This window comes from Galleria mellonella, unplaced genomic scaffold (assembly GCF_026898425.1).
Source record: "Galleria mellonella isolate WM207_F2 unplaced genomic scaffold, CSIRO_AGI_GalMel_v1 utg35, whole genome shotgun sequence".
Lineage (NCBI taxonomy): Eukaryota > Metazoa > Arthropoda > Insecta > Lepidoptera > Pyralidae > Galleria > Galleria mellonella.
The window spans coordinates 3,706,891-3,723,453 of record NW_026442082.1 but is presented as its reverse complement, the minus strand read 5'-3'; the positions used below and the strand labels follow the sequence as shown (position 1 = coordinate 3,723,453).

At 36.8% G+C, this 16,563-nt stretch overlaps 1 protein-coding gene across 2 annotated transcripts in view; it reads right to left on the bottom strand.

Annotated features, from left to right (window-relative positions):
- Positions 1-16,563, bottom strand: part of LOC113514499 (probable sodium/potassium/calcium exchanger CG1090) — a 42,545-nt gene that overhangs the window by 5,641 nt on the left and 20,341 nt on the right. Inside the window, exons 2-15 of one of the 2 annotated variants that reach the window (XM_031908400.2) lie at positions 11,728-11,902; positions 10,912-11,129; positions 10,472-10,582; positions 10,091-10,232; positions 9,438-9,548; positions 8,956-9,133; positions 7,228-7,374; positions 5,499-5,596; positions 4,600-4,703; positions 4,088-4,219; positions 3,343-3,424; positions 2,538-2,702; positions 2,090-2,192; positions 622-752 (exon numbers count right to left, since the gene is read on the bottom strand). In XM_031908400.2, the coding sequence (XP_031764260.2) occupies positions 622-752; positions 2,090-2,192; positions 2,538-2,702; positions 3,343-3,424; positions 4,088-4,219; positions 4,600-4,703; positions 5,499-5,596; positions 7,228-7,374; positions 8,956-9,133; positions 9,438-9,548; positions 10,091-10,232; positions 10,472-10,582; positions 10,912-11,129; positions 11,728-11,902 (1,897 nt within the window). The remainder of the gene's footprint in view (positions 1-621; positions 753-2,089; positions 2,193-2,537; positions 2,703-3,342; positions 3,425-4,087; positions 4,220-4,599; positions 4,704-5,498; positions 5,597-7,227; positions 7,375-8,955; positions 9,134-9,437; positions 9,549-10,090; positions 10,233-10,471; positions 10,583-10,911; positions 11,130-11,727; positions 11,903-16,563) is intronic. The other variant, XM_026898589.3, reaches the window with a different exon arrangement.

Sequence of the window (16,563 nt, the reverse complement as noted above, 5' to 3'; positions counted from 1 at the left end):
TATGGTCTGTAGAGCCTTTACCTACAAATAATATTCTATCCCTTTAAAATAATTCAAAAAGACTATCCAAACAATGCTTATGTTTAGGTGTACTTGAATAAAAAAATTATCTTTCTTTTTTTCTTTTAGAACTTGCAAAGCATGAAGTGCAAAGCACAAGATGTTCATGTGAGCATTACAAGATATAGTATATTTTATGGTGTCCATAAAGCTTTTACGTATTTAAACGACGGTTACCATTTTCCATCAGGTTGATCATCAACATTTTATTCTAAGTCGTATAAATTAAGTTTTCCTTACTCGCCTAATAAGGGACGTGCTCTTTTAGACAAGCGGCAAACAAATTCATCGATACAGACGTTCTCGCTACCACTTACATGAGATGAACGAAATACCAACATCTAATATTTTGTTCTTTCTTAATTTTATGCCAACGAAAAGGTATTTACTGATAAATAACATTTTTTTTAGTACGTTTGTTCCGTTATGAAACAGGCTAACGTTGGAGACCATGCTACCTAGTCTTCAGTATGATAATTTGTCTGGAATTTTATGATAGATTACTTTTCCACTTGTCAAATGTGACTGGCTTGGAGATATATAGAGGGATAGAAGGGTAACCTTTGCTGATGACGTTCACGTGGCTGCCGGGCTGAATGATGGCAGTCTGGATGAACCAGGGCAGTCCCAGGCACACCAAGATATCGAATACATTGGACCCCACAGCATTCGAGACAGCCATGTCACCATACCTGTGGAGAAGGTAATTCTGTTTTTAAAATTTATAATTATTTTTCATAAATATTTTATTAGTACTATATTTTATGTGTGATCTAATTTACCCTGAAGATTCATTGAATTCCTGTTGTCCAAGTATTTCACATTTCTATTGACGTAGTGCTGTTTTAATACCCATACACAGGGGGGAAAGGGATTGTTAACAATGGAGTTTGACAGCCCCATTGCTAGCAATATGCCCTAATACTTCGATCTCCACGTAGTTCCCCCTGGAAACCATCGTTGAACAATTCTTGTTGAATTCGTCACGATAGGCTAACTGACCTGCTTCATCCTCACCAATCATCCCTTACTGGTGCCCCGCCGGTGTATACCGATAGCGCGGGCAGGATAACCATTTCATTATTTTGGCGTGAATTTACTGGGTACAGAGGAATAACACCTGAGTCCTCAGGAATGGCAACGCATGGGGGGTATCATGGGCGAAACAGTATACTCTGTTATATCCATGTTACTGCTCATGTCTATAGGCGACGGTTACCACTTTCCATCAGGTGGGCCGTCAGCTTGTTTGCCATTCTAAGTCGTATAAAAAAAAAAAAAAAAAATTATCATCCATAAAAAAAAACCTTCATGAGTATGACGTATCCCGTTAGCAACACATATATGGCTTAGAATTTCTGGGAATGCAGTTGTTCCTTAGACAAAAAACCTTCATGTGTTTTTTTTTTAAATGGATAAGAATAGAATAATAACCTACGCTATCGCTGGCGCGGCACCAGTGAAAGATAACATATGGGGATAAATGCAGGTCAGTTTTTTTAAATGGGTGATAATGGAATGGTATCGCCTGCGCTATCGGTATACACTGGCGGGGCAGCAGTAAAAGATGATAGGTGAAGATGAAGTAGGTCAGTTAGTCCATCGTGACGAATTCAATAATAATTGTTCACTATGGTTTCCAGGGGAACCACGTGAAAGTCGACCTAATGAGGTGTATTGCTAGCAATGAGTTCATTAGACCCCATTACTAACAATCCCTTTCCCCCCAATACAGGTCAGTTAGATATAGATATAGACGAATTCCACAAGAATTAATCACAATGATTTCCAGGAGGAATCGCATAGAGGTCGACCTGATAAGGTATATTGATAGTAATGGAGTTGTTAGACCCCATTTCTAACAATCCCTTTTCTCGACCTTCATGCGTTAGCATGTAATAGTGTTCAGGCACAAGGCGTCACACTAGGCACAAGAGTATATTAGGTGAAGACTACAGTATTGTTTTTTTTTTTTGCACCAAATCTCTGAAACTCTGAAACAGATTTATTTTTTAGAAGCCGTACTTACCCCTCTTTGATGACAGCGAGAGAAGAGAGTGCGTCGGGGACGGAGACGCCGGCTGCCACGAACGTAAGACCCATCACTGTATCTGGGATGCCCAGAGTGTAACCTGCAAATTGATCATAATATAAAAACATGTACCTTACAACTTACAACTTCCACGTGGTTCTTTCTGGAAACCATCGTGGTTATTGATGAATACGTCACGTTAGACCAACTGGTCACTTTCATATCTCACCTATTATTTTCTCCCTACTTCACCAGTATATGGAAGTTACCTGCACCATTGATTTATGCTGGCGGCGTATCATTTGAGAGGTTCGATAGCATAAAATCACATCAAATAGCCTATCGTGATAAATTCACCAGATATAAACCAGGTTGGAGACAGTTACCACTTTCTTTCAATTAAGCTTTCAGTTTATGTTCCATTCTTGTTAGTTTATAAACTTACCGATGATTGTAATCATCCAGACCATGAAATATGAGTAGAAGGATATCCAGAGCATGGAGATGATGAAGGTGATGGGGTACCAGCGTCCGCGGCAGTCCGGCATCGTATGACGACAGGACCAGTGGATAGGGAACGCCACGTACCAGCACGCTAGCTGAAGTTTGTCTGGAATAAGACGCGAGTCAAGAATTAATCATCATCATTATTGTTGTAAACAAGAATTTTAGTGGCGATGCAATATAGGTAAAGCCAGTGTGGTTCAACCAGCTATACATCGGATGGTGACCTGAAATACAGTGCAAGGAGTCGATGGATACAGGTGGCTGAAAAACGTACTCTGTGGTATATTATATATATATATATATATATATATATATATATATATATATATATATATATATATATATATATATATATATATATATATATATATATATATATATATATATATATATATATATATTATATATATATATATATATTATTAGTCTACTGTTTGCGATGCGATTGTACAGGATATTTGGTACAAATTCTTATTTCGGTTTTTATCTCTTACACTTTTATATTGTAGTTGGCTTCACTACATACTCATCACTTACAAGATCCTGGGGAAGACAATCTTTTATCGCCCATTGTTTTCTCATTGTGATTATTTTTTGTAATTGTTTATATTTATAATAAGTTTACTATTGTAATCTTTTGGAGGAAACGATAAAGAGTATCTATCTATCTTTTACAGCGAAAAATGATGAATTAAAAGGGCTAACTTTTATATATTGTTTAATATTATATTACATATACTTACTTGCGCCGATTGGCTTGACGAGTGGGTCGACGGCAGTCTCTGGATTGTATTCTTTCGCCTTATAGTACGCTGGCTGTACAGGCTGGAAAAGCAACAAAGTCGTTGTGTTCATATTTCTAAAGATTATTTACATTATTACTTTTAGCTATTATTGTATTCCCAAAGAGGCATGACGTCAGGCAGGCGACCGGTCGTAAAACTGTAAGCCAAATCTTTTTGTAATATGGATAAAAAAAAACATATTACGTCGACCCCATATAATAATTGGGATAAGAGTAGTAAGATGATAGGCTATTATTGTAATTTTAATGCATTTGTAATATTAGTCGATTCTCTGTCCTATTTGGATGGTTAGATAAAGAATAAAGATGCGAAAAGTTTGGTGAAGCACTAAAGCCTTCTAATTAGCTCAGGCGCCAGTAAGTGTACGTCATGTGTTTGCGTTGAATCTTTCTGCTATTTATTCCTTCATTATTGATATTGCTATTGGTAGGTCTACTAACAGTCTTGTAATAGTGCGGTTCTCTTACCGAACAAGGTTTGGATTTAATTCCAACATTTCAAAGATAGGATTTAAGCTAGTGTGATTTAATTTAGCTTGTAATAATTTTTATTTGTTACATTTAATTTGAGTATTTTGTCATTCTATCCTCCATTAGATGTTATCTCTCTCGACTGCGTCTATCTCAGTGTTGATCCTCAATGGAGTCATCGGAACGGTATGATAATAAGTTTCTTTCCACACCTGTGGCGGTTGCTGCGGCTGCTGCGCTTGCGAGGGAGACTGCGCTGGTGGCTGCGACTGGGGTGGTTGTTGGGGCGCTGCGTAACCTTCTGCGTTCCACCCGGCTGCCGGTGGCGCTGCTGCCGGCTGCTGCTTATAAAAGATAATAAGATAAATTACCTATTAATTCTGCCAAGCAGCTATGCTTGCAGGGTTACCACAGTGAAATTAGAGGGTACAAAAGCAAAATACATTAGTTCTCAGGATTGATCTATAGGGCATCATAGGAGTTACAGTATATTCTGTAATGTTCATGGAATTGTTCATATCTATATGCGACAGTTATTATTCACCAGATAAGTTCTCTGGTTGTTTGACATTCCTAGATTTATATTTCATGTTCTAACTTTAAAGAAATTATTGAGTGCAGCTAGAGAACTTTTCCAAGTGAAATGCGTTTTCTGCTAAAGTTCTTTGTATCTACATTTTTTGGAATTATTTTTGGTTTAGGAAGGCGAAATTTCTTTTAATACCTCTGACCAAGCGTTGTTGGGGTCCCACATAGCGTTGGGGTCCCATGTCTGTGTGGGGTCTGCGTTGTACGCCGCGTTGTCATATGCACCATCTGGACGGTACGCTGGAATACAAATATCTAGAAATTATCTAGATTAAGATAAATTATCTAGAAATTATCAAATTATTATTATATTGATATAATATTATATCAATTGTAATTATTAAATATATTATATTAACCTTAAGGTTGTCTTGAAAAGATTGCTCTCAGCAATAAGACCGCCTTACTGTACTTATACAATTGTATCGTTGTGTTTGTAAATTGTCTTGCTTATTTCCTATATTGTATAATGCAATAAGTATACTCATTCAAATATCTAGAAATTATCATATATTATCAATTACATTAGTGTGCTGGTAATATTGTTTTATTGTTACCCTATTCCCTTTGGCCGCAACAGAATATCAGTGCTTTCTTCTTTTAAGGGCGAAGCAATAAACTAAGTTGTGACCATTTTGTATTGTAATGGCAAAACAACGCACAAACGAAAAATTGTAACGCCATATGTATTTTTTTTTAATAATTTATGTTATTTCGCTTTTTATATATATCAATATATGTTGTAATTTGTGTGCTGTAAGTAATGCAAATAAATTATCTATCTATCTATCTATCTACCTATCCTTTGTCTTTTTCTCAATGTCCTCTATGCAAAGGTGGTCTAGAAGAGATTGCTCAGCGATATAGCCGCCTTTTGTATCACTTCTCATTAAAATTAACTGTATTTACAACTTTATAAATGGTGCAATAAAATGTACAATGAATAAATAAATATTTTCAACTACCGATTAAAATGAAGTGTTCAACTGTTATTAGTTTTTAATATTATAAGATCGAGTGATGTACTATACTTACGAGTATCTTGCATGGGGGTTTCTTTAGTCTGTCCCTCCATCTGTGTGTACTGGCCTTCGACTCCTGGAGCGCTGGCGGGGGGCTGCGCTCCAGCGCTCCTGATATGGAATACATAAAGTTAGTTACATAATAGCATTTTAAGATAAAGTACTGTAATCATTAATGCTCTGTCCGAAGCAAACCTAGAGATTCAATTCAATTCAATCATTTATTGCTATTACATTTTGTAACAATATAGGTCTTAAGTTATTAAAAGTATAGAATCAACATGAACCCTGGAAGGGCACAGCAATCACATTAATAAATATTTCATAAAGTATATAAATAAATTTTTACATTATATATATGTATCGTCGATTAACATAAAATAAATAAAACATTATTACATTAAAACAAATAGGTACAAATACAATTAAATTTTTTCATTGAATAATTCCTGTAGCGTATAATAACTTTTTGTAATTAAATATTTTTTAGAGCTATAAATATTAGAGCTATTATAAATCATCGAAGTTATAATGAAGCTACTTATTGGGGCTGAACTACTACACACTTGGCACTGATATTGCTTCATTAGAGGACAATATTACCTACTACCGCGTTGATCACAGGCAACCCAGTTTATAGCAGGCTGGCTCGTGCTCGCATTACAGACGCTTATGATTAAGGATCTCAGATGGATCCAAAACAAGTCGAGAATTCTTTATTCCGATTTAAATACACGTAAGTCAATCTAATTACTCTTACAGTTAAAATATAAGGCATTTTATGGTTTTCTTTTAAGTTCTTTCACAATAACACATTGAGCTTTGTTCTTATGGTCCTTTTTATGATATTATTTTGGATATAATAAGTAATGGTGACAGGTTACCAGTCCAGACTCCAGTCTTATGGATAACTAGCTAATACCCGTGACTTTGTTTGCGTGGTATTTGTTATTTCTGTTTAGTATGTATCGATGTATGTACCTACGATTATTATTAGGTATTATGTCTGGAAATACTGGACCAAAATTAACAAATGACGTGTCATTCTCACTCTTTACCTTAGGTCAAAATGACTTAAGTTACTATAGTTTTTTAACTATCTCACGGAAACTCTTTAATTTTTTGTGACTAAAAGTATCTAAAATGTTGACTGGGGATGTAAAGTTTCGCCATGCAAAAATTTATTCAAATCGGTCCAACAGTTTCGAAGATTAGCCCGTACTAACAGACAGAGAAACAAAAAATTTAAAAAAATCTGAATGTGTTCTATTTCTAACATCCACCTGACTTGGTGTTTAGCGTTTTTTTTTTTCTATGCACAGACATTCGACCTTTAAAGTTTTATTATATAAATATAGATTTTATTTATTTTCAAATTTTACTTTTTTTTAATGGTTATACAAGTATTATTCGCAAATAATGTTTTGTTCTAAAAAAATGGATGGCTTTGTCAACATCTGAGCATTATTATTGTAAATGTTGCTGTAGTTTTCAATAGTATTGTTTGATTTAGTGTTGTTTAATTTTGTGTTTCCTTCACTTGTATTACATTTGTGTAAACTTTAATGACTGACGAATTACTATTTAAGTGAATAATTATGTATTGTTCTAGCTGTCTGTCTGCCTTAAATAAATAAATAACAAAAGAGATTATATGTTGAATATATCTATGTATTTAAATATCTTTACTTTAGCTTAAACTATAATTAACTCCAATAGACACTTTAGCTCTAATATCTCACTTGTAAGTGACTAGTGCAGCCTGCTCCTCCCTCGTGGGCAGTTTGAACGGCAGCGGCAGTTTCATCGCCCATTGTTCCAGAGCTGTGTTAAAGCGCAGCGCAACGCAGTACACACCATACATTATCAGCATGAAGAGAGCTTCGGGCCTGCAAAATTATAATGTTATTCTTTGATTTCCAACTCTAAAAAAATAATGGTTAAGTTTGGAATTCGGTTGTCACAAAAGGACCTTGGACAGAGGCGGATTAAATATCGAGAGCGCCCAAAATAAGCATCGACACATATCCAATGAGCAAAATATTATAAATTTTAACTAGTACCGGTAGTAATAAACATTGATGACAATCCCAAACTTACAGGCGGTATCAAGCCCATAAGTCGAAGGCGAGATTTTGCCTCCCTTTGTGTGTTCTACCGCTTGTATAACGTGTGTTCAAAGGAATTGTTTAAAATGATGCCTACAGCCACCTTTTATCATCACACCGCTCGCCATCGACAGGGAATTTATCTTCACACACTTAAACCTAAACGGTCAAGTATAGTACGGTTTCAGACAAATTTCGTCCCACGAATGCTTATTTCTGGTTTGCAAAAGTTTTCCCTAGAGATTACAGTATGGGGTTCTTCAAATAGGGTATATTAAGGGTTCTTCAGGGTTGGCAACACGTACGTGACATCCCTAGTGTTGCAAGCATCCATAGGCTACAGCGACTGTCTACCATCAGACGGGCGGTGTGCTTGTTTGCCATCTTTGTGGTATAAAAAAATTACAATGAAAGCTATGAATCATTTATTTAAAAATTAATACTAATCACATTTAATGACAACTGTTAAAAAAGTCAGAAGTATTTTTTTTATACAACTTAGAATGGCAAACAAGCTGACAGCCCACCTGATGGAAAGTGGTAACCGTCGCCTATAGACATGAGCAGTATCATGGATATAACAGAGTATACTGTATAGCAGAGTATCTGCGTTTATATTTTTGTCTTGTAGAATTCTCAATAACATAGTTATAGTTTAGAGACAGCAATAAGATTTAATCTCTTATTCGTCACTGTTGAGCGAAGATAATTCATCACTCTCAATAGACAGGAAAAATTCCGCTCACTTGTCGACTGCCGTCGATACACACATTCTTAAAGTTATATTAACATTTGGCAAATTGTATAAATATAATATCTTTTATATTGTGTGAATAGATGCATGGGTATTTTATTTATTCCTTGACTCAATTCATCAGCGCCATCATATCAGCTGTTAAGTTCCATTGCTGAACATAGGCATTTTTTTTAATGGGTGATAGTGGAATGCTAACCCCGCCCGTGCTATCGGTATACACCGGCAGGGCACCAGTGAAGTATGATAGATGAGGATGAAGCAGGTCAGTTAGCCCATTGTGACGAATTCAACAAGAATTGTTCACGATGGTTTCCAGGGGGAACCATGTGGAGGTCGACCTGATAGTGTATTGCTAGCAATGGGTTCATTAGACCCCATTACTAACAATCCCTTCCCACCAACATAGGCATTCTACGCTTGGCTGGCGGATTGGCAACTGCAAGTAGACTTTAATGATATTTTACGAGGGACGCTGCTGCCAATCTCTCAATCTTAAGTTCCTTGAGTCGGCTCTTACGACATCCACGGAAAAGGAAGGAGTGGCCCATTCTATGGCGGGAACAAACGGCAAATTTTTAAGAGATACTCCTCATGAGTTGGCTTACCAAGATACATATCCGTTAGCGATAGTACACAGCATGACGAGTATGGATACGGCATAGAAGAAGCAGTCCCTGCACAGCGGCCACCAGTTGAGATGCGAGACGGTGCCGGCGCACAGGGCGCATACAGATATCACGAACATTATGTTGAACACCGCCGAACCTATCACGCCGGAGACGCCTGCAAAGTTATTTATAGATAAGAAGTCATAAAGGTCAAGTTCAACATCGTAAAGGTCAATGTCAAGGCCAAAAACATAAAGTACAAGATCAAGCCTATAAAGGTCAAGGTTAGATGAAAAATCAGAAAGAAATAAGAATAGGATAAAATAAAAATATTATAAGACTGAACACCTAATATATCTCATGAAATTTACTTGGCGCCCAATTCGGAGTTCGGGCGTCCCTCCTAGATATCTACACACCCACTGGGCGCTGCCCGACTGCTTTGCCCTCTGAAGCTGGTACTGAGTTAGAACACTTACCGATATCATCCTGAGCGCAAAACACACCGATGACAACAGTGGCCAGCTCCGGCGCTGAACTACCGGCGGCCATGAATGTAGCACCCGCCACGTCCGGTGCCAGTTTCAGTTCTGTGGATAAATGAAATTAATATATACTAGAGAGTCTCTCGATTGGTAGCAAATAATTAAATTTCTAATTGTAACGTATTTACGGTATCACACATAACAGAAAGAACAAGATGCATTGTAGTATTTTCGGCGTCTCATTTATTCTTTCGTTCTTATCCGTGTCAACATTGACGTTTTAGGTATAAGTGGATTACTTTTGTGTGCGTGCGTGTGTGCGTGTGCGTGAGCGCGTGAGTGTGCGTGTGCGTGAGTGCGTGAGTGTGCGCGTCCGCGCTCATAAATGTAAAAATGAGTTTGTTCATTTGTTACCATATAATGCCTTAACGAATCACTATAAAATTTAGTATACACATACTATATGGAATAGATAAGGATATAAACTATTTTTTATCTCAATAATGCGAACGAAGACGCAGGTGAAAGCTAGTAATTTATAAATAACACAATAAAATTATGAATTTTGATACTATTTCACGTTTCTTTTAAAAAGTGCCAGCATGCATTAATCATAATACTAAAAAAAATAAGTGAAAAAAGCCGACCTTCGCAGATCCTGTCCAGACTGGAAACGAAGTACTCATCACAAACGATGGCGAGACCAATGAAAGTGAACACGGCAACCAGGATGTGGATAATCAGCCCGCCGTGCTTGCGAGCTGATTGGCCCATTAAAGGTTTTGGAAACTGTGAAGAAGGAGATAAACTAGATAGATATAATTTCTTATAGGCACAGAATATGCAGCTGTAAATATAGACGACTTTTATGATTCTTGAGAGAGCATTTACACGCCCATTTTATATACGAGTTCATTAAAATTTATTCTCTTGCTTTTTATCTCATGATACTTTTATGCTTTAATCAGTCGTCATGAAATTTGGTATAGACAATATTGGAAATTAAGAAAGATATAGATAATTTGTACCTGTTCTATAGCAGGAGGCGTGCAATTATCTCTAAGTGGGTGGAGAGTTGGAACTGCTGGTCTCTGGTTCTCCTGTCTCTCCCTTTCTCGAATCTTGGCCGTATCTTCAGTCTGCAATGGAGAAGGAAACATTAATAGCTACAGTCTTTTTTAATTCGTTATGGGATTTGCATGCAAGTTTCTCCCTACTTTTTTTAGAGACTCCTTATTTTCTGTTTTCAAATTATCTTTTGTATCATAAAGTGTTTGATTGATCAGAATTAATCAATCGGAATCATATAACACGGTTTAGGCTCGAAAGAGGATCTTGACGGAATTAAATACTTGGGAATCTAACTTTTAACTGATTGACCTATAACAGATTTTAATACATCATCAGTTCTTGTTATTGAAAATAGGCGATTCGACAACGGATTGATATTTAGACATATTTTACGAACCTCCTTATAACCTGCATCTTTCATTTTCTTCTTGTCCTCTTCTTCTTCTTCCTCTTCTTCTAAAGAAGATTCTCCATTCTCTGTCTTATCCGTATTCTCCGCTTTATCCTTAATCTCCGTTTTCTCTTCTTCTTTATCTTCAGTTTTAGACTCTTCTTTCGCAGGCTCTTTATTCTCACCGGTCCCCTCATTTGCAGGTTTTTCTTCTTTTGCTGCACCTGAAGAAATATATTAATTATTTCAATATTTAGTTATGAGTTAAAAAAAGCACTTCGGTATTCAGATATAATTATTATATATTACACTTTTAGATATACTTAAACTGCGACTTTACTGCCTAAATAAGGAGCTAATTTATAAACATATATTAATATAGGACAAGATCTATCTTAATATAAAATTTTGAACAAATCGGTCCAGATGTTAGCCATCTGGATGGCGTAATCGTGTAATAAATGTTGAAATGAATAGCCATTAAATGAAATTGCGTGGCTGTGTTTCGGTTTGAATGGTGGGATATGGCAGTGAATTTACTAGGTACAAAGGAATAACACCTGAATGAGGACTCAGGAATGACAACGCATAGGGAGTATCATGGGCGAAACAGTATACTCTGTTATATTCATGGTACTACTTATGTCTATAGGCGACGATTACCACTTTCCATCCGGTGGGCAGTCAGCTTGTATGCTATTCTAAATTGCATAAAAAAAACTAGAAATATCTGAACATATTTGCACTCTTTCAGAATTTCAGAATATTAAAATATTGAATTCCATAACTTACTTTTACCGTAGAAAATACAAACACACAAACCTTTTTCAGGTTCATTTTCTGCTATAGGAGTGGTTTTCTTCTCTGATGGTTCAGGGTTCGTGTCGCTGGCTGGTTCGGATGCTGTCGACGAGGTCATCACCGCTTGGAACACTGAGTACGCGATGAAGAACACGGAGACCGTCAGCCACCGGTGCCGGCGAGGCCTTCGCATCCTCTGTAAGTATGAAAGAACTACTTTAGATAATGTACGCGACAGACACATTAATTGTGTGCATAAATATATTGCAGAGAATTAATGTTAATCCTCACGAATGTTTTATGTAAATTTTTTTTTTGATGGGTGAAAATGTTATGGTAACCCTGCCTGCGCTAACGGGATACGCTGGCGGAGCACCAGTGAAGGGTGATAGATGAGAATGAAAACAGGCCAGTTAGCCCATCATGATGAATTCATCAGGAATTAACCATGATAGTTTCCAGGGAAAACCGCGAGAAGGTCGACCTGGTTGGGTATATTGCTAGCAATGGGATTCTAAGTCTCCATTACTAACAATCCCTTTTCCCTCTTCTATGTAGACTTAATAGTCTACCCAATATTTGACAGGTTTTAACATCATCGATGATACTTGACCTCTTCTTATTAGGAAAAATGTTTTCTATTAAAAATTACAAAAATTACAAATTTTTTATAATAATGAATTTCCCAAATATTAACCATTTTTTTTGACGAGGAGAAATGCTTCATGCAGACCCATATACCTCGGGGGAGATATATGGGTACTGCCGGACTCCTACCGGCTAAAACCCCCGGGTGTTCCTTACTCGCACCAATGTCGGGGCAACAGGGGTACGTCAGCAGTCTGCCGCGGCCCCGACGGCCCAAATATTAACCATAGCTTTTTTACTATAAGGATTCTTCAGCTCAAATATTGGTTTTGGACGGTTTACGGCAGAGAAATTGGTTTTATAATTAGTCTTAAATAAGTACACCGAATACGCGAAACTTCTTATCTATTTACATCTCTTTTGTTATATCTATTCTTCTAATATGTGGTTTGGTCAGGCTTGCTTGCTAGCGTTATATTGGTATTCTTAATAAAATGTACTATTGTAAAAAAGGAAATATTTATTTATTTATTTAATCAACTATGTAAGCTTTAGTCTCCCAATACGCTCACACAGGAAAGCATCAGTACAATAATAATGTTTAAAAGAAATAATATTAATAAAATTAAAATACTATACAATCACGCAACAATAGTAGAAATAACATTTATATTTTAAATATCTGAACGTAAACACTCTGTGGTCATTCGACGAAACTCCAGCATGTTGAAGGCAAATACATCTAATTGTGGATACTGGCTTAAACATCATGGAGCAGTTTCAATGTAACTATAAATAATATAATGCCCCTAGAGACTACAGTATAGGTTTCTTCAAAAAGGGTATATTAAAGTTTCTTCAGGGTCGGTCCGCGCACGTGACATTCCTAGTGTTGCAGGCGTCCATAGGCTACAGTGTTACCGTCAGACGGGCTGTATGCTCGTCATCTTTGTGGCGTCAAGCTCGTGTTCAATCAAGCGATTCCCAATGAACTTAAGAATAAGTAATAATTTTTGCAATGAACTGAATCAATTCGAGAGTCCCATTTGATGGAAAATTATATATAAGAGTAATTCATGTGAGGACGGACGTATGTTGACCAAATAGGCGACTTGCTGCAAAAGGGCCAAATTAAAAGTACCCGTAACCGGCAAGCGTGTATGAAAAGATTAATGAATGTGGAAGAAGCGAAAGAGGTTTGTTTGAATCGAAGCATTTGGCGTTCCATTGTTTCTGCCTACCCTAATGGGAGACAGGCGTGACAGATATGTATGTATGTATAAAAATTGTTACCTATGTACGTCTATAAATAAGTCTATAAATTTCACAGCATCGCCTATGTCCCATTGTTTTTATGCATTGTATCAAAAATTTCACACAACTATAATGCCAGTGAATGCTATTATTTTTAACGTTAAATCAATATCATTACTATGTTACATTATATGTAGCACAACATGTATGTATATGTCTAAAATAATAACTCAAAGCTCGTTTTAAAGTCATTTAAATTAATCATAAGCTATCCAATGACATTAATTCCTTACTGAAATCAATGACAAGTACACTGAAATCGATACGGAGTAAACCCTCTTTATTGGTAATAAATATTCTCTTTCCATTACAGTATTTGTTAGTGTATTCGGAACATAAAAGGTTACGATTGGAACGTAAATTCGTCATAAAACCCAACCCTAATAAATGTTGAAGTTTATTGAGTGAGAAATTATGATTTTACAAAATATCTCTATGAAAATTGATATTGTTGTATTATGTACCGGAGGAAAACTGTGGATGTCTTTTTTTTCATTTAAGAGTTTCCTCTTGTCGGTGCAACTAATTCATGCATCTTCCTCCAGCCAGCTCTATCCCAGGCCATATCTTTTATCTCCCTATACGACATGATGCCTAGTGTTTCCTTAACTGTCCCATGTAGTTATTCCTCGGTCTTCCTGATGGATGTATATATTGGTAATTATAGAATACAGAGGCATAATGCGTTACTCTTCAAGAATGGCAACGTATGAGGAGTACTATGACAGTATACTGCAGGATACCTTTTGTTTTATACATACAATGCAGGCGGCAAACAAGCATACAGCCCGCCTGATGGTAAACGGTCACTGTAGCTTATGGACGCCTGTAATAATAGGGGTGTTACGTGCGCGTTACCAATCCTGAAGAAACCTTAATTTCACCCTTTTTAAAGAACTCCATTCTGTTGTCTCTAGGAAATCCTGAGTGTTTGTAAGAGAAAGTTTCTCTGAAACCACATTGTTTGCGTCCATTTAGGTTCTAGCATGTGAGTATGAAATCCCTGTCGATGGCGAACTAATACCTACTATTCGTGGGTATTTTTTTATGGGTGAAAATGGAATGGTAACCCCGCCTGCTATATCGATGTACACTGGCCGGGCACCAGTGAGAGATGATATGTGAAAATGAAAGCAGATGAGTTGTTTTATCGTAATCAATTTAACAAGAATTAATCACAGTGGTTTTCAAGGGAAAGGGGGAAAAAGGAGGGCGACTTGACAACCCTGTCATATATTATTGCAATATTTCTAACAATGGGGTTGTGTTTTTTATGGGTAAAAATGGAATGTTAACCCCGCCTGCGCTATTGGTATGAACTGGCGGGGTACCAGTGAGACATGATGAGGATGAAAGCAGGACAGTTGGCGTGATGGTTTCCAGGAGAAACCGCGTGGAAATCGACCTGATAGAGTATATTATTAGCAATGAGGTTGTTTGACTCTACAATCCCTTTCCTCCCTGTTACTGTTGTGGGCGTTAGGTATACACTAGCAAGGTACCAGTGATGGATGATAAATGAGGATGAAGTAGGTCAGTTAGCCCATCGTGACGAATTCAACAAGAATTGTTTACGATGGTTTCCAGGGGGAACCACGTGGAGGTCGACCTAATAGGGCATGTTGCTAGCAACGGGGCTGTATTGTTCGTCTTTATAGGCGGCATTTACAACTTTAATTCATGGTGTATTCATTACCACTTACAGCATAAGGCGTGAGCGAGATTGGCCACCGCTCACATCCTCGCGATGTAAAAGGCTTTAATTAATTAGCTTTAATAAGGTGAACCACGAATTTCTGTTTTTTTTTTAGAATTTTACACTGTATTTTTATAAATCGTTTTTATGCTACACCCAAGGTCCTTGCACAAAATGTATCTTGCTCACATTTAAGGTTGATTTTGCCCCGACACTAATCGTTACTATAGCCTGACTTGCCTGATTTTAACCTCAGTTCCTTGCCTATCATCCGTTACTAGTGTCTAGCTAGCGTGGGTTAGGTAAACCAATAGCACAAACCATAAATTTCATGCATTAAAAAAATTGCAATTTTGATGTCCCTTATAAATTACATTCTTTTTTAGTAAAATAAGAAAATAAAATATTAAGGAGAGATTTTTATTAATTTCTTCTCTCAGAAACTTTGTCAGAGCTCCTTCCTAATTAAATCAACGGACGCCTCTTAAAGTCCTTGACATTATCTTAGAATCGATAAAATGGTACAAAACGTAGCATTTTATGTTTTCCCTTATTTATTTATTATGGAAAACAAACAGCTTTTTATAACACAGTATAGAAAGTATATAATATTTTACACAGGGTCCAATATAGCTTATTACAAAAAAATATCTTACGAACACAAAAATTAGAAAAAGAAAAATAACAATAAAAATTGAGTAATAATTGTGTCATTATGTAAATATTGCCGTGTGGTCCTGACATAGAATGGGCCACCGCTACTTATTCTCAAGGGCGTCGCAAGAGGCGACTAAGGGGATTTAATGGTCGAGAGATGGTTAGCAGCGTTCCTCTTGAAACATCACCAAAACATAACTGCGGTTGCCAACCCACCTGCCAATATACCCAACCAGGTCGACCTCCTCGCGGTTCCCCCTGGAAACTATCATGGTTAATTCCCGATGAATTCATCATGATGGGCTAACTGGCCTGTTTTCATTCTCATCTATCACCCTTCACTGGTGCTCCGCCAGCGTATCCCGTTAGTGCAGGCGGTGTTACCATTCCATTTTCACCCATCAAAAAAAAAACCCACCTGCCAAGCGTGGCAACTACTGGCAAAATCCCTCTATAGAGGCAGGCCTATGTTCAATAGTGGACAGTTAATACTAATATGGTATGTAACTATAATCCATAATCAAAACATAAACAATAATATTTAAAAGATAGGTAAACGTTAGTTGGTACTTCCCATGTCTATATTTGGTGACTGTGTTTCA